Source organism: Xenopus laevis, chromosome 2S (assembly GCF_017654675.1).
Source record: "Xenopus laevis strain J_2021 chromosome 2S, Xenopus_laevis_v10.1, whole genome shotgun sequence".
NCBI lineage: Eukaryota > Metazoa > Chordata > Amphibia > Anura > Pipidae > Xenopus > Xenopus laevis.
This window is the reverse complement of record NC_054374.1, coordinates 110912944-110932860: the sequence shown is the minus strand read 5'-3', so window position 1 is coordinate 110932860 and position 19917 is coordinate 110912944. Positions and strand designations below refer to the sequence as shown.

The 19917-nt window shown below is 34.9% G+C and overlaps 1 protein-coding gene across 4 annotated transcripts in view; it reads right to left on the bottom strand.

The window, feature by feature from the left end:
• nalcn.S (sodium leak channel, non selective S homeolog) overlaps window positions 1–19917 on the bottom strand; it is a 182018-nt gene that overhangs the window by 107974 nt on the left and 54127 nt on the right. For all 4 annotated transcript variants that reach the window (XM_041584259.1, XM_041584261.1, XM_041584260.1 and 1 more), the window contains 4 exons: window positions 18981–19067; window positions 10424–10555; window positions 8863–9030; window positions 6612–6803 (listed from right to left, as the gene is read on the bottom strand). In XM_041584259.1, coding sequence (XP_041440193.1) covers window positions 6612–6803; window positions 8863–9030; window positions 10424–10555; window positions 18981–19067 — 579 coding nt within the window. The remainder of the gene's footprint in view (window positions 1–6611; window positions 6804–8862; window positions 9031–10423; window positions 10556–18980; window positions 19068–19917) is intronic.

Here is a 19917-nt window from a genome sequence, read left to right as displayed (position 1 = left end):
TAAACAAAGGCACAGGTTATACATTTCTTTGGTCCTGCTACTGTTTATTATTACAACCAAACTGAATGTATATGTGGAAACATTTCAGTGGTTCCAGAGCTGGCTTAATAACCAAATATAAATGTACAGGTTACACATTTTTTAGTCCTGCTACTGTTTAATATTACAACCAAACTGAATGTATATGTGGAAACATTTCAGCGGTTCTGGAGCTGGCTTAATAACCAAATATAAATGTACAGGTTACACATTTTTTTTTTTTTTTGGTCTGGGCACTGCTTAATATTCCAACCAAACTGAATGTATAGGTGGATACATTTCAGCGGTTCTGGAGCTGGCTTAATAACCAAATATAAATGTACAGGTTACACATTTTTTAGTCTGGGTCCTGCTTAATATTACAACCAAACTGAATGTATATGTGGAAACATTTCAGTGGTTCCAGAGCTGGCTTAATAACCAAATATAATTGTACATGTTACACATTTTTTGGTCTGGGCACTGCTTAGATCACAACCAAATTGAATGTATATGTAGAAACATTTCAATGGTTCTGGAGCTGCTTTAATAACCAAATATAAATGTACATGTTCTACATTTCATGGCCCGGACACTGCTTAATATTGCAACCAATATGAATATTTCTGTGGTCCTGCTACTTTTCAATACTACTACTAAACTGTATGTATATGTGGAAACATTTGAGCACTTCTGGAGCTGGCTTAATATCCAAATATAAAGGTATAGGTTATACATTTCCTTGGTTCCGGACACTTCTTAATTTACAACCAAACTGAATGTAGGGGGAAACATTTCAATAGTTCTAGGGCTGGCAGTAATAACCATATATGAAGGCACAGGGTGTACATTTCTTTGGTCCTGCCACGGTTTTTAATATTACAACCAAACTGATTGTGTATGCTTCCAGTGGCTTGGGGCCGACTAAGACAATAACCAAATATAAATGTACATGTTATACATTTCTCTGGTGTGGACACCAATTAATATAACAACCAAACTGAAGGTATGGTCAGTGATTGGTGTGGGAAGGATTAAGGCATTTTCCAGATGGTGCCTATACAGCTATCAGGTTGGTATGTAAGCATGGTAACATAAGTAAATGTTCTAGTGGCCCTGTGTCATGTTTGTTTTATACAACTTTTGAGTTAAGTTAAAAGCATGGACTACTCTTGCAAACTAGCAACTTGGGTATCATAGGCTTAATGTAGCACTAAGACAGGCTTAAATGCAGGAGTCAAGTCAGGTATAAGTATTATAAACTTATTTAAATGCAGCAGCTATGCTTAGGATAATTTTATTATCTTATATACAGCAGTCAATATTGGTTTAAGGGACAGTGCCAGGGTAAGTATGACCCAACCAATATATAAATTATAGATGCATTAAAGGTAGGTCCCATTACGTATGACATGGAGGTAATTGATTTAAACATATATCTGGTCTAAATGGATTGGCTGGGGCCAATTCTGACTTATACAAGGGTTATGTAAGATATAGTATTGACAAAGGTCAATATAGGCATGTGTATACACCGGTTTGAGAGTAGTGGTCAGTTCTGGTTCAAATGGCTATCCGGTAAGTGCGCTTATGCAGCAGCCAAGCAGCAGATAGTTATACAATTGCTGTATTATAACAGCTGACTTGTAGTCCACAACCATTGAGGTACAGGTGGTCCATATTATTACATTCACACTTGTTGGCTGGCAATAATCAGCCATGGGAAGTCACTAATTAGAATAAGTGATCTACGACTGGACTTATGCCTGCTTATCTGAAATAGAAGCGATAGAATGTATCCCGCTTTTGCAATAGGGTAGGCCTTGGGCTAATTATGTGCGTGTATATATTTATCTATCTATAGATATTCGTGTGTAGGTATATGATGTTATATTATATATGAAGGTTCAGCAAGGATACTAATACTGCCACAGCCTGAGCCTCAGGAAGATAACTTATTACTCCTTGGGAGTGGCAAAGGCTCCGTATGTTCTGAGGGTAAACCAAGGTCTATTCACATATCTGGTATGATATTCATCAGGATCTTTTACTTTGGCTATGGGTGTTCAACTTATTATCTGGCCTCAGTCTAGAAGACAGTGGGCACAGCAGTCAGTGCAAAATTAGTTACTGTGTATGCACTGGGTTCACTGCTGCCTCATGGTTTTGGAGCTTTGCTAGGAGGTATACCATATCACAGACCTATCCAGCCTACCTCAAGTACATCCAGGGACCAATTGGCTTACTGAAGGAATATTCATTGGCCATATTATATTAATGGATGTCATATAGAGTGGGTTGTAAAATTAGGTACACACCATCAATGTGACTGTAGCCAAGGTCGCAGACCCATGGTTAAAAAAAAAAAAAAAAAAAAAAAAAAAAACGGTTTACATCCAGTTTATTTTTCACAGGGTCAAGATAACAAATTATTCTTCTCTCTTGATAACCCTTATTGATGATCGAAGGCATGTGGGATTTTTTTTCTTTTTTTTTTTTTTTTTTTTTTCTTTTTAAGAGTCTATGCTAATTTGTGACTTGCCTTTCAGACCGCCATAGACTGACCTAGCTAATTGAGGTTGGTATTCCATAGGTTACCATCAGGTCAGGATGTTTACAAACATTGTCTTATTGAAATTATGCTTTCTGGACTAAGTCTGCAGTATCGGCCTTTAGGAAAGGCCCTGGTTATGGCATATCTAACCATAGACATCCTAGTATAGGTAGTAGAGGGGTTACAATCTAGAACAATAGGTGGATAATTCTATCCCCATATATATATATTTATCCCCATACCTAGATTATTTTTGATCTTGGATATTTAAGAATAGTCTCAGTGAGCTGTCTAGGTTCCAAGCTGGAACACTAGGATAAGAAGGTAATTAATAAACAGTATTGTATTGGTTAGTTATACTTCATGGAATCGGTTAATTCCTTCCCATTTGGTAGACTCATGGGAGCATGCCAAACAGATTTGGTTCTAGGCCCAATCTAGGGTATACGCTGACTTCAATTATGTCCAGGTCACATCCTTGAAGGCTCGAGTACTGTATCATTGCAAGGATATGCATATCTGCATGTATTACTGTTATGATGCCCACTCCATTGGGCATACAAAGGTTTAATATCCAGACTTGTTTGGTGAAGGATCATGAGCTAATGATAAGAACAATTTCAACCCGCATAGGAAGATTGCCTAGGCTACTGTATGCTCCTAGATACCTCACCTGGCAGGTAAGGTATGCCCTTAGGGGCGGCAGTCTGTCTGCATGAGTCGCTCAATGGACACTTCATGGATAGAATGCATGTGTTATGATCCAGGACAAATACAAGTTCCTTGTGTGCCCTGTAGATTTTAGTATCGAGGAGAGGGGGGAGCTCCACTAGGTGATGCCATGTATCTGTAGTGTTCTACAGATGTGGAGCATGTAGAATATGAGTGAATGTTTTCTTTCCCCTACTAAATCATCTTTTACAGGTACCATGCTTTTGAGCTATTTGAGCTTTTGGGCACTCTTGGTTGTCACAGCTGCGCTGGTAAGTAGTGTGAGCAAGACTCTGGAGAAGTTACTCTGGGTTTCTATCCACTTCTCCTTCAACTTCTCTTTCAGTGGAGTTGGTTCTCTCCTTTCAGGTGGAAGTGTCAGACTGGATTCACACTCCGTAGTATTACTTTGGTGTGGGTTCTGCCTCTAAATAGTCCTGTTTCTTCTTTTTCTCTGACAGTCCATTTCCTCTGAAGAAAGAGTTCACAGGTTTTCTACAAGGTATTCTCTGTTCACCTGTAGAGGTTTCACTCTTCTAAGTTTTATCTGGAATAGATTACACTTGGCCAGGTGTCTTTATGTGGAACAATTACCCTCCCATTGGGGATATTAGCTTGCTACGTCCCATTACGTATGACATGGAGTTGTCCAGTGAAAAGAGAAAATTATATCATACTTACCGTAATTTTCCTTTCATGGACAACTCCATGTCATAGTTCCCATCCCTTTTTCGGTAGTTTCTAGAAGCTTATTACGAGACACCGGATTTGGGGGTGGGGTTGGGCTTTTAAAGCTTTGGGGAGGGTCCTTCTGACAGAGCACTGGGGCGGGGGCTATCCCGTTACGTATGACATGGAGTTGTCCATGAAAGGAAAATTACGGTAAGTATGATATAATTTTCTCTTGTTTGGGATTCAATGGAATAGTGCAATTTAACAATGGAATTAAGTCAGCAGTGCTTCAAATATAGTTACTTAAAAATGACTTCAATTCAATGGGCAAGATATTTGTAAGTATTTCCTAATTCCTAATTCATAAAAGACAAACAATGAAATCTTATCATTTATCTAAACTGGCAAGTATGGTTTGTCAATATGACTAGCATTCAGCGTGTAGCGACTAAAACTAAACTTTATTCTAGTTTAGAATTGTATTTACTGGAGCTTTGTCAAGGGACCACAACTAATTTAAACTTATAGCTAGGTTTTATGTGCAGTTCTTTTTTGTCAACCCATAAACAACAATCATTGATTCACAAACCACACCAACACAATGTGATGTTTTATACAAATTGAAATGATATCAGGGATTATATTTTGTTTCATTATTTAAAAAAAAAAAAAACACAAACAAAAACAACTTGAAGTATTAAACAACTTAATAGGAGTTCCCCCTACAATGACTGAACAAGAATATTTGGGAAATATTTGACCAAAACAAAGTAAGCAAATACATATTCCCAGAGGAATAAACAAAAACTGTCAGATTCAGTCTAAGCATGTCTAGATGTATTTTAAAAAGATTACAAACTGCTTTATCAAAACTGACAGTGTTCATGTAATCCTGGCATAATCAGTTTCTTAGCACAAACAAGCAGTTTGCTGGGGGTTACACCATATTTTATTAGAAAACATTATCTTGTCAAATGAAGTTCTCTGTAAACAAAGTTCAGAACACAAGCATTTAGGGTGTAGCGACTAAAACTAAACTTTATTCTAGTTTAGAATTGTATTTACTGGAGCTCTAAAGCAACTAATATTTTGCCGAACCAAAAGGTACAGCAACAGTGAAAATAATGCCTTTAAAGATGTCCCCCATAGCTGCACATCTTTCATTTCTACTTAGGCACAAACCATTCTCAGTGTGCTCTGGACTGCTGTCAACTAAGGATGTACCGAATCCACTATTTTGGAATTCAGCCAAATGCAGAATCCTTCATGAAAGATTTGTTTAAATACTGAACCGTATCTGAACCATGATTTGCTTATGCAACCTAGGTATATGAAGGGTTAAAGAGAACTGCTTGAACAGTGTCCAGTTAAAATGTTTTCTACTTCCTTTTCGGTGTGAGGAAAAGTCATATGATTTTAAGAATTCAGATTTGGTTTGGCCAGGCACTTGGATTGGGCCAAATCCTGCTGAAAAAGAAGGAATCCTGGATTTGGTGCATTCCTTCTGTCAACCAGAAGAGATTAGGAAACAATATAAAGTAAAGTAAAGATGACAGAAAGTGAAACTATTTTGAATTTTGTAAAGATGCTACTAATATGCAGCCATCAATTCAGAAGCAGAGAGCTATCATTAGCTCTTCCAAAACTTAAAATCAGGATCACATTTATTGCTGAACCACATAAAACCCCATCTAGTTTTGGGTATGCCATGTGCATTTGGGATCATTGAATCAGAATAGTTTTTGTAGAACTGAGTAGCTTTAAAGCTGTTTCTTCAACTGTGTCCTGAAGGCATTATAAAACTGGTTTAGTCTGTATCGGGATAAGTAAAGATTTATAAACCAGCAACATGTCCAAAGCACTGTACCTGCTAAAGTGAGACTATTATTACATTTTACATTCTAAAAGGAGAAGGGACATGAGACACAAGGTGTGTTATCAGCAAACTAAGAGATGTGTAATTGAATATTACACTTAGCAGCTGGCAGTAGTTTATAGTGTATCATGAAGGAATGTAAGACTAGTTGAGTGTATGCTTCTCTACGGCATTTTTTCGAGAGAATGTTTAAAAGCTAAGAGACTGGGAACTCGCAAGAGGGCTGTCATCCATCCAGCAGAGCTTTTGACTGTATTGGTTATATTTAGAAAAAAACAAAAACAACAGAAACATTTTCAGAAAGATCAGACACTTTGTATGATATAGTTTTCATTTTTACATATGTGTGTTTTATATACACAAGCACTAACATTCAATGAATGCAAATTTTCTAGAAGCATTCTCTGCATCAGTGCACAAATTTAGGATGCTTTATATTTCATATGGAAAAAAAAACGTAACCAAATTTTAAAAATGTAGTTTGAAGATTATATCACCCAGAGACCCACATGCTATTATTAAGCCATATACATATATATATAAGGAAGCACCACAGATGGTTAGTTTGTAAGCTAGCAACAGTTGATGAATCTGAACTTCACACCAGCAGTTTTAAAACAGGGCTGGTTCAATGTCCAACACAATTAATTCAGCTAATCTGTAGCCAATATTGTGACCACAGGCCTGACAATTAGAAGAAGAAGAGACCCAACACAGGGAAATTCATAGAATAAATAAGTTACAGTATATATTCACTGGGAAAAAAATTATATAACAAACCCTTGGAAATGTTGTGAAACGGTCCAGCTCTTCCACAAAGCAGAACATCTGTAAACTGATTGCAGACATTACAATTAAAAGGCTAGCTGTGAAAACCACCAGGCTTCCTAATTTCTTGCCGGGTCCAAATATTTTGTATACAAAGTCTTCTAAGGCAGGAGAAATCTTAATCAGTCGCACGACCCTTAGAACCTAGAAAGAAAACATATATTATGATTTTGTATTACTTATGGGTGAAATGCTTAGTTTGGATAAATTCTCTATTTAACAGAGGGGGGGTCTGCAGAACACCTAGATCTAAAGTGTTGAATTAATGTGAATATATACTGAGATGCAAAACAACTCCTCCTGTTATGAATCATGTTATGCAACAGGTTTCATATACTCTTCAGACAAATCCACAGTTCCAGTGAACAGAGGTCAGTGAGAAATTTTCCAGAGAGCATGCTTAGAACTTCAAATTCTTGTGCTACCTAAAACTTTCCATTAGGTCACATTTGAAAGGTCAGGTGTTTAAAACACATTTTGAATGATCACATTCTGGTGTAATTAGTCTGAATCTCCTCTTATCATTATCTGCCTACTGTATGTATCATGCAATGGTCCATTGTACATAGATATCATTTTGGCAGGATATATACAAATCTATGTTTCATATGATTGTATCATTACTTTTATGGCCTGCTTAAGTTTTCTATTTATGGAGTTTCATGGTCACCTATCACTGCACCCAGTTTAGTATGTACTATTTCCTGGCAGGAGACAAAACACAATTATTGTCCTTCAATTAATGGAATTAGTGGAAGCTGCTAACTTCCATTTCAGTTTGTTCCCACCACCATATTTTCTCATGTAGCATGGGTTCCTACTGATATGACAGGTGAGAGTGAGAGCTATTTCAGTGTTGCACAATTGATAACTGAATTGAGCTTCTGTGCTTCCTCTTTCCTTAATTTTAGTCAGTTGCCTTAGTGATTCATGTCATGCTCTGTTACATGCTGTATCTTAAGATATTACAGAGCAGCAGTATGTAATAGCAGCAGTGTCAAAAGGTACTGTATATATTGTAAACCAAGGCAGTCGCTATGTTTAGTGGTTAGCACTTTCTTTTTTTGCTACCAGTTTATTCAGAAGCAGCTTCTGGCTGTAATGAAATAAACTTTATGACTTTTCAGATCAGGGCTGACTTTGATGCAGTTGGCTAGCTTAAATATATTGCAACACACAAATGATCTCTAATTTGTTGAAAGGGATGGACATTTTCTCAGTTGTAATGAGGTCGCTGAACCAAAAGGCTATGGGGGAAATTTACTAAAGGGCGAAGTGACGTCATTTCGGCACTTCGCCGATTAACTAACGGTAGCTAAGCTGGCATAAATTCGCTGGTGTATTTTCACCAAGGAGATAGACTCTGGCGCAACTTAGGAGTTCCTCAAAAAAAAGCTGAAAATTTTTCTAAGTCCCAAAAAACACTGGCGTTTTTTCCTATTTAAAGAGTGATAGACTGAAAAAGATAGTAAATTTATTTTTGGGGTACCCTCCTTCCCCCCTACATTTGCTAACATATGGCACCTAAACTATACTGTGAGCATATGTGTAGGGCATTATAACAACTTTATATAATTTTATTAAGGTTCCCTGGCCTTGTGTAGTGTAATACATTTGCTGCAGCATATACGTCCATTGTACTTTAACAACACACCGTATGCTAATTAGCCAATGCTAGCGTAACTTAGAACTGCTGAGCGTAATTTCGCCAGTGCTCGGTACCCTGTGCGCAAATTCGGATCTTTGTGAATTAGCGTTTTCCAGGCGAATTTTCGCCGGTTAATGAATTTGCCCCTATCGATGAGTGGGAGAGGATCTGTTTTTGAGTGTGTATAATTATGTTTATGAAATATATGGTTTCACTCTTATTGCATCCCTACATGAGGCAAGTGCACCAAAAGTGTTTGTTTCTGAAAAAACACCTACAACCAAACTTTAATTATTCATCAAGCACAATACAGTTTACCAAAAAGCATGTTTCAATGACAAAATAATTGTGGATTAGATTGAGTTACTCTATTTTAAATTGTTTGGGAATTTTTCCAACAAAGAAAACAGCACTTATATACCATCTAGTTTTCTGGCATTTAAACAATGCCCTAGTAAATAATTACAAACCTTTAATAGACAGTTGATGACTGTTTAACAATCGCATAAGATATATATTAGTCAATTAGTACATTAAACCATAGTGATTAATTACCTGAAAGTATGTGAATTGTGAATGGTAAAGGTCAGGATAAATATGTAGAGTAGTTCCAACGACAAGCAAGAGCTCAAATTTATGTAGTGATGAACTGATGTATCCTGTAAAGCCAAGACACCAAATCTTCAACAGAGCTTCCAAATCAAACAGCATGGTGAAAGCCACCTATGGTTACACAGAGGAATACATCAGATAAGCACATACTATATATATTTACTAGCTCTGGCTTAATTAAACATGTATTAATGCGTGTGCTGCCCTTTTAATTAATTTAGGTCAATGCCTTACTGTTACAATGCCTGATCATGCTAAAAGGGATGACTTTAGGGGTATGCAGAAAATAAAACTATTTGGTTATCTCACCTATATAGTAGACCATTGCTTCTCCTAAATAAACATGTATAAATCATTTATCTAAATGACAGCCAAAAATGAAAAACAAATTTTGATATGTATGAGCCACTTTGAAGTGACATCATTAATAAAAAAAAATTGTACCTGTGCCTGAAAACAAAATGTAATTTTAGCAAAGCAGAGAGATTTTGAAAGATGATTTACTTTTCATTTTAAAAAGGCTGCTTTTGTGCTCGTGTAGAGAAATGTTTCTACAAGTGACACATTGGCATTCTCCTCATTTGTATGCAAAAACTGCAGGAATCCTGGGAAAGAAGCCATTTTCATGGTGTGTCCTATAGAATGAAGCTCATTGAGAAGTGCAATAGCCTTCTCCTAGGGTTTGCCTCCTTTCTCAGAGAAGTGGTTCTGTCATTCTTTACAGCTGCATTTCATCCTATGTTCCAGCATGTTGTATGTTGAGTATGACAAAACACTCTCTCTGTGCATCGAACAGGATTGCAAAAGATTTATTTCTGATGCAAAAGAAAATTTACTATAGAGCCTGTAGGAGAAACTATGGAAGACTGCTTCTGTATCTACTATGGGGGGCGGCAGATGCCTCGTCTGTTTTCCCTTAGTTCTTGACTGGTATTATGCAGTATATTGTTTCTTTGCTGCATATCCACTTGTATCTACAGTTTTCTTCCAAATTAATATTAATCTCATGGAGGAATATGTCCCTTGAAATACATTACATTTGTGTGACTCCTCATTTGTAAGATTCATTTACTGCAACTTTGGGTGTTGGGGATATGAGACAATAATCAAATATATTTAGTAAATGAAACTCGTGACTCAGCAAGCAACTTTTAAATACTTTTGTGATAATAACTGTAAATATATTCAGGAAATATTCTGTACCCCTCCACTTATTATGTTTAATAGAACCATGTTCGTTCAAGGGTTGACAAATGTTATATAAGTGTTCCTTTCAGTTGCGCTGTTTATGATTATAAACAGCTTAGCAACCATTAAAAATTGCATTCAGAGTTCCACTCAAGAATCAGCTCATTACCACTGACATTTTCTTTCAGGCAACTGGCTCCCAGTATAATGACAATCTTTATTCAAACTTACACAAAAAAGGATGTAAACTTGCAGAGTAAATTATAGTACAGTGAACATTATCTACATAACACCACAAAGCAATTTATGCACTTACCTCGGCCAGATAAAACTCATCATACTGTCTTTTAAAATTCTCTCCTTTGTAGTAATTGCTGGCAGCTACAATTACATCCACAGCAACTATGCACAGAATAAACATGTGGAAAATGGAGGATCGCATCATTTTCTGCACATAAAAAACACAATATTTATTACAAAGACAACAGATTTGCACTATTTGCACTATATTCTGATTTTAATTTCAGTCTTAATAATTAACATTTAACAATTTTATGGGGAAAAGTTACTGTTTGTGTAAATCTGACAGTTAGCAAAATAAGCAGATGTGCGATGTAGTGCCTATGCAATGCTTTTTTTTTTTTTTATCAATCTGCTTTATTGAACAGATAATCCTCCTTTCTATGTGGAATTAAATCGATAATCCTTTCACTGCCCCCCTCTGCAAGGTTACATCAAAAGAATTTGCGTCACACAAGTCACAACAGTTTCACCTTCAACTATCCTTTTTTAGAGAAAGCATTTATATCCTGACTGCATATGTATAGCACACTCTGGTTTAAAAAAAATGAAACCAAAAGCACATAACACAATTAAAATTGAGAGTGTCTTATTTTCAAACATAAATACTCAATTGCAATGCAGTTAAACATAACAGATAGGGGTAAATTCATCAAGGGTCGAATATCGAGGGTTAATTAACCCTCGATATTCGACTGGGAATGAAAATCCTTCGACTTCAAATATCGAAGTCGAAGGATTTTGCGCAAATAGTTCGATCGTACGATCGAAGGAATAATCGTTCGATCAAACGATTTGAAGTATTTTAATCCAACGATCGAAGGATTATCCGTCGACCAAAAAAACTTAGCCAAGCCTATGGGAACCTTCCCCATAGGCTAACATTGGGTTCGGTAGCTTTTAGGTGGCGAACTAGGGGGTCGAAGTTTTTTCTTAAAGAGACAGTACTTAGACTATCGAATGGTCGAATAGTCGAACGATTTTTAGTTCGAATCCTTTGATTCGAAGGTCGAAGTAGCCCATTCAATGGTCGAAGTAGCCAAAAAAACACTTCGAAATTCGAAGTATTTTTTCTTCTATTCCTTCACTCGAAGTTAATGAATTGGCCCCATAGTCTACTACTAGTAAAAAAACAAAACAAAAGCAATTATCTGGTTGTTTTGGGCAACTACCCCTAGTGGTTGGATGGTGGCAGGAGGTCATGTTATAGTTTTGATTTTTAAATTATTTCAGCAAAAGTATGTCACATAGCAAAACACAAGCGTTTAAAAAAAAAAAACTGTTCAACATCTAGTTTTAATGTCATAGGCAAAGTAGCAGACAAGGAAAAGGCAGGAGAACACTCTGAAGCTGATTTGTCAGGAAAAACAAATTTTCGGTGAATCTTTCTGTTTCAGCTTTCACAGCTGATTATTGCCATTATAAACTATCACTGCATACATTTTCGCTGTGCTAAAAATCCCAAAAACTGTTTAAAGTTCTGTTCCCAGTTTTAACTTTTAAACCTTTGGTTAATAGCAATTAACAGTAATATAACAACAACGTTAACATATTTACTAGGATCAAATTGTACATGTAAGATATTGTGCCATTGATACTTTGGAAGATATTGCAGAAAACCATGGACATTTGTTATGGTTTATGGAGCAGCCAGGTAAAGTAGATTTGAAGTCACAGCAGTGCTGTCAGATTTAGCTTAAATAAAATAAAACAAAAAAAAGTGTGTTACCCCAAGTCTATACATGAAGAATTAGGGAAAATGATAACTTGATGATAATCAGCACAAAACTCCCACCTATATCCCTAAGCCACAGCAATGTCTATGCACTGTGAGTGTCAAACTAGGCATACATAAATTCTTATAATATAGTTTAATGAAAGCTTTCAGAAATGTGCTAGCCACCCAAAGCCCACCACAAAATAACATTATTAAAGTTGAATATGTAAAAGAAAATATTCTATAAAATGGAAAAAAAGGGTTTAATAAATGAAGAAAAAAAAGAAATATATATATTTCAGTATATCTATTAAATAAACCATGCACTGAAAATATATTCCATTATTTATGTTAAATATTGGTCTAAATTGCAATGTAGTTGTTCTGTTTTGTACTGGCATTGAAATGACACTCTATTTCACATTTATCTTCTATATAGTGTCATCATGCTTGAACTTTCTTTTCCAACCCTAGAGAATAATTAATTTGGTTTCCTGTGGTGCTTATCAAACTGACACCAACTTTACTTTGAGGTATGCTTGCAAGTCTAGTGAGGCCTAAATGCACTTCTTGATCCCCATACAGAGCAGCAGCTGCTGCAGCTTTTTGAATTAGTTATTTTCTGGGACTGGTTTACTGTTGGTTTTTACGAATAATCAATTTCATTTGATCAGTAACTATAATTAGCACAATGCACTTAGAAATAATAATAGTCATTTTGTAGTGTCGGTTGATCGGTTTATTACTTTAGTTGCATTTTGGGTGACTAAATGTGATTACTATCAATGTTATTTGAATCAACCAAATCAATAATATCAATATTTGAATTTACTTGGAAAAAAATGATCACCCCTTGCTTTTTATGGGATTTGATGCTTCAGACCAGTTGATTTTTTGGATGTCTGCAGTATCAAATACTTGGGGGCACATTTACTTAGCTCGAGTGACTTCGACCATCAAATTGGCTACTTCGACCTTTGACTACGACTTCGACTTCAATTCGAACGATTCAAACTAAAAATTGTTTGACTATTCGACCATTCGATAGTCTAAGTACTGTCTAACTTTGACTACCTACTTCGCCACTTAAAACCTACCAAGCACCAATGTTAGCCTATGGGGACCTTCCGCATAAACTTTCTAAGCAATAAGGAAAATCGTTCGATTCATGGATTAAAATCCTTTGAATCGTTTGATTCGAAGGATTTAATCGTTCGATCAAACAATTTTTCCATCGATCGTTCGATCGAAGTAAATGCGGTAAATCTTTTGACTTCGATATTCAAAGTCGAAGGATTGTATTTCGATGTTAGAATATCGAGGGTTAATTAACCCTCGATATTTGACCCTTAGTAAATGTGCCCCTTGGTGTTCTTTATCAGTTTCATCAAATTTTCATAATTGACATCCATTTGATCAAATTCAATGGTGACTTTATTTGTTAAAATAAATAATTGCATGGCTTAACTTCCCCATTTGATAAATCTGTGCAAAAAATGCATAAAAAGGGGAGACCTATGAAACATTTGCATTCGAGAGGTTTAGAGTTTTTTTCTACTTCAAATAAACTCACAATTTGGAGAAAAAACTCGATTGTTTGCTGATTTATGAAAAAATCAGAATGTAAAATACTCGATTGAATACAATTATAAAAAAACTTGAATACCTGGAATTTTTCAAGGGTATAGGCTTAAATGCAATTTTGTGAATTTACTAACCCTAATTAAAACAAGAAAGTGAATTAAAAAATGGCTTAAATTTTGCTTAGGAAAATTCCCATGGCCTCCCCACCTTTTAGGTGCAAATTTTTTTGACATTGTTTTGCTTAATAAATACCAGGCATTCAGGATTTTGAAAATACAATTCAAATTTTGGGCAAAAACATGTAAATCATGTCAAAAATGCAAATTTGAACCTTGATAAATCACTCCCTTAATTTTTCTAGATACATTTTCATTCATTTGTTGTTTTAATCTATTTTCGGGACTTATTTGCCATTTTTAAATTAAGCACCCCTCTCTGTGTTTTCTCACTGGACAGAGCAAACTGTGTGATGACTCTGGAAGGCCCATTTATCAACATTAACATTTTTTGTTATTTTAGAGATTTTAAAACTATGTTTAAACTCTATTTCTCTAAAATCACAAATGCTTTGTAAGTTATTAAAAGATCCGAATAGAACGATGTGCTAAAATATACAAAAACCTTCAAAACCTCTTTTTGGACAATAACTATAAAAAAAATCTGAAAACCTTTAAGGCTCAACGGAGCTCCCATTGACTTCTATAGGACTTTGGCTGCTTTATCTTGCTGAAGTTTTGTATTCAATATTTATAAATTGTAAAGACCACGAAAAACTAAATTTTTTGAGTTTTATATAAGATTTTAAAAACCTAAATGTTTAGAGAAAGAAGTTGATTTGTGGAAAATAGAAATGTGAATGTTAGTAAATAGGTCCCATACATAGGCAGGAGAAGAGGTATGCTGGGGTCCCTGTTGCAGTGACTTTGTCATTAAATACTGGTATCACTGCTTGCATATAGAGAGCTCGGAGCGGGAAATGTATGCTGGTGCCACTGTGTAATAAAGTGATAGGATCACTGTTAGAAATACTGTATTGCATTGACTATTGGAACTACTGTGCAGTCAGAGTCAGGAAATGATTGGAAGCCGTGTCTTGACATGCTAGGGTCATTGTGTCAGATATTGCTGGGCCAATGTGTCATAAAAATGCTGTTTGCATAAGAATATCTATTATACCAGTCCTACCTTTATGGCAGTTGGACTATAAAGAAAAGTAAATATTTGATATAATGCAAGCTTTATTTCCATGTAATGTGCAATTGATTGCACAAATATAGTGAAGTGATTCAGCTTCCGTTATATTGATATTCCTGAATTAAGGCAAAAATTGGATCCACAAGGTTTTATTTATCATAATTTACCTTGCTTTGAAAATAGAAGGTGAAACGACATTTTCATAGCTGCCATTTGTCACTGTAACCATGCATATTCCTGCTTGATGACCTGAATGCTAAATATTTGCTAAAGATCTATCATAATACTTTAGCAGGTGTTTTGCTTTTTAATTAATATTTATGATCTTATATTGAAGGCTACAAATAATATTAAACCTGCATTACTGTGTATTTTGCAAAGCCAACATTTCTTTCTTTTCTATAGCATTTTTGCCAACAAGCAGTGACTATTTTACAAAAAAAACTAAACATTTCATTTGTTTAAAGTATTATTTGAAAATAAATTCTGAATGAATGGATAACATTTCAAATTTGACTAACCAGACTTTCAAAAGGAGAGTTATTTTTGTTGTACCTGCTGTTTAGGCAAATTGTGAAAAAGTGATATAGCTGTTTTTACTAAATGTAAAATTTTATTTTGTTTTACCATTTTTATTTTTCTGTAAACTGACCAACCAATCACCACATCTTGCACCACTTAACCATCTAAAGTTAGAAGGTGATATTCTGAGACCAGGTGTTACTTGTTTATTGTTCTTTGTGGGTTTAAAAGTAATTTTAAAAGTAACTTTTTTCTCCATTTAACATTTAAAAAAGCCATCTGGTCAGGGTCAATGACCCTGGCAATGTGAATTCAGATGAATCCTGATAGACTGACTAGTGACAGACTGCAAAGAGGGGAATTGAACTACAGCAGGAGTCAAGTCTGCTAGAAACTGCTGCTGTACCTGTAGGTAAACAGTGCTTTTTAGAACATACATTGGCAACTGATAGACCACACTGGTAAAGAAGATTTGAAGCTGATGAAAAGTTAATGGACTGCCTCTTATGCCATTTCACAGTTTATTTGCTTTCAAATTCATACCATGCGGAAAAAGTGTGAGAACTGTTGGTGGAAAATTTTTGAACTGACAAAGAAATAAAGCACATTTTTCAACCCAAGACAAGCTCAAGAGAGACAGATATTACTGCTCAAATTGCTGCCTAGGGAACCTGTTCAGTACTAAATATAACTGCATTCATATCAGTATCAACTATTTCTACATTCCTCCAACCAGAAACATGAAAAATTGCTGTATATAAACCAGATACAAAATAAATCATCACATTAGACTCATACACATATCCTAATAATTGCAAGGACAATTTATAGCATTTATCACATGATTTATCCAGAAGAAAAGAAGAAGCTCCTAACTCTTAGACATACAATAAGATGGTTCTTTAATTATAATTACTTTATACTATACTTATCACCTTTTGAGTGCAACTTGATTTCTTCTTGTGGGTGTATTACCAATCAGGCAGAATACTCCTGAAAGTGCCATCCGTGACTAGAATAGTACACTAATAAACGGAGCTATAAAAGCCTAATGCATGAAATATAAGAACTAATACGGATATTAATATATTTAAATAATATATTGATGTGATCTCTATTATATTTCATTTTTACCATATATACTATTTTATGTTGTTGCTTGCTCTCTGAGAAATGGTTCATAATACATATGGTTATTATGGTTTTAGCATCTGTGTCGTGCAGAAAAATAAATTTATAGCATTGATTGGCTTTTAATAAAAGATTACCAGCTTTGCCAATGAAATCTGGAGCCAATTGATAAGGTATTTGAATAGGAACAGAACATTTTTTAGAAGCCTCACCCCAATGATTGTCAGTATTGCCAGATTATTTAACACTGGTTTTGGACCCATTCTCTAGAAAAGCTCTTAATTACAGGAAGGCCATCTCCCATAGACTTCATTTTAAGCAATAATTCTAATTTCTAAAAATGATTTCAATTTTCTCTGTAATAATAAAACAGTACCTTTAACTGATCCTATAATAGAATGAATCCTTATTTGGAAGCAAAACAATCCAATTGGATTTAATTCATGTTTAAATATTTTTTTAGCAGACATAATGTATTACACTTACCTGACTTACTACTTTTAAGAATATTTATCCTTGCTATTAAATTATGTGCTTTACATAATACTTTACAGAGATAACCCTCTCTCTGCTGCCCATCTCAGAAATTGACATAACTATGCATAACATTTTTTTCTGACTTAGTCAGGAATGTTGTTTCTAAGGTCAACTCTAGACTGCTTCAAATACTGGCATAATTCTCATGTTACTATAATGGACTGCCTATGAGTCATTCCTATTGACTATTATACCGATATATACTTAATATGAGCAGGTGGCACTGTTACCGGGGGAAAAACACATTTCAGCATACACTACGCAGGTTCTCAGCATTTGCCAGCAACTTGGCTGAATACCTCATATGCCTTAATAACAACTTTTCCATTAATGCTTCCTTTCATTTCATTAACTAGTGCAGAGGTGCATGTAGTGAGCGCCAGAATACAGACAAATGACTTAAAAACCAGTGCAATGAAAACACACATTGAGATATTAATTACATATAAAGCACATATTTCTTTCCATAGACAGACCCCAGGTGAGCAAATTGCTATATATATATAATATATATATATATATATATATATATATATATATATATATATATATATATATATATATATATATATATATATTATATATATATATGTGTCCAGTAAGTGCCTGCACTCCATTATGAAGTTCCAAACTGGTATACATCTAAAACTGACTGCAGGTCCAGCATCAAGCACTCCCTATATATATATATAATGTATAATTAAGCAACTGAATTCTTAATGAATCAGATTAAAATTAAGCGTAGGACTGGCCAGATATGGGATGACTTTGACGTAGTTGGCCAGCTTAAATATATTGCAATATATGGACAAACAATCCCTGTGTTGTTTAAAGGGTAAGGCATTTTTTAGTAGCAGTATGCACAAAATGTCTCTGTCTTAAATATATTGATAATGGGTTGAGTGCAGAGGACCTCTTGTAGTTGACTATATGTATTTTGTGGTCACACCCTCATTGCACCCCCGCCTAATGGTTTTAAAAAAATAGTGGTGAGCACAACTTTCCCTTGCTTGTTATATATATATAAATATATATATATATAGAGATATAGATATAGATATATATATATATATATATATATATATATATATATGTGTGTGTGTGCACACATATTTTAAGGCAAAGGAGCAAAATACAACCTATTTCATATTTCATATTGGTCTAGCTTTTACCATATTTATAGTATGGCATATCTTATCATGCACAAACAAAACACAATTATACATGTAAACTCACAGAAAATACACTGGCTTACAAGAATAGATATTCATAGTCAGATTATAGTTCAGTTGGAAGCCCAATGCTTAGATGTGACTAAAATAATCAGGCTCTCTGACATTTACAATATTATGGAAAACTTTTCCACTAAATTTTGTACAGCATAGATATAGAGGATAACTAACTTATAGCCACTGCACTACTGTAGTTATCAAGATTTCAGTACATTTGAGTCATTGGGCTTTAAGGTCAAATCCTGCATTTTCATTCATATAACCCATGGACCAAGCAAATTCCTTTTTAGCTAGTTTTATCAAAATTCTAAAGCATATCAAATGCTTTACCAGAGAAAACACAAAAAAGGAGATTACTAAAGTTAACACACTAAACCAAAAACGAAATAAATGTAAACTTTTAAATAAACATGCTAGATGATGTATTTAGTATGTGTCCTCAGAATTTCAATACGTCACCATTCAAGATGGGTGCTAGTATACACCACTCTACAGGGAAAAAAATTGTGTGTTTTCTCCAAGTTTGACCAAATGATCTGTGCTGGCCATATTACCTGGTGTTGATCTCTTCAGTAATGAAATATATATAGCCACTTAAAAATCAACATATTTTACCTCTATTCCTCTTTTTATATAGCAGCATGTTCTTAATATACCTGTAGACAAGCTGGTGCTCTGCCTTGGGGCTTGTTCATATCAACTGCCACTAGCTGCCAGCCCCCTGCTGAATCCTCGTGAAACATCTTCAAAAGAAAATAGAAAATGACAAATATGAAAATGTACATAGAGCTTAAATAATTAAAAGCTGGAATAACAGTTATAACATCATTTGGACTGATTTATATACTGTATGTGCCATGCTGAAGTACCATAGCATATTTTGTTGAAAGGTGATTTTTACATCTCTGACACTAGCATGTCTTGCAGCCGCAGGTTTTATCCAGTGTCATATAAATGTGGTTATAATTGAATAACCAACATTTTAACATCATCGTCATGTACTTGCCTATTGATAGCATTTTTATAACCGAAATGTCATGTACAAAAATTATGGCTGAAACAAGTCAACCTAAGTACATAAATCCCACATTCAAACCTTAAAAATGCCACAACAGGTCTGCCTTGTATTTGCAATTTGTTGAATCAGATATAAATTCATAATACGTCTCAACTCCATTTTATCACACTATGAAGCCATTAAAAACAACATATCTAATTCATTACATTATGAATATTCAGTAGATATAATAACATCAAAACAGCAAAAAACATGCTATTCCCACTCTTTGAATATTTAAGGTTCTACAAAACTGTCATCTCACATGTAGTCAGTCCATCAGATCTAAAACTTCCCATTTGTAAGAGGAATTGCACTTGGCAAGTTCATAAAAGTTCAGTAGTATGGCATCCCTCTACTATTTATACATTTTAACAGTAATCTGGCTTTCTGTGCCTGTTTTGGCTTTTAGTGGATCTTCTATTTCTCAGTAACACATTGTCATTCTTTTTCCTTGCAGGTGTCCTCTTCGCTCCCATACTGTGAAGCCAACACACTTCTTCCCAAGCCCCCCAAATTGAGGAACAGCTCAAACT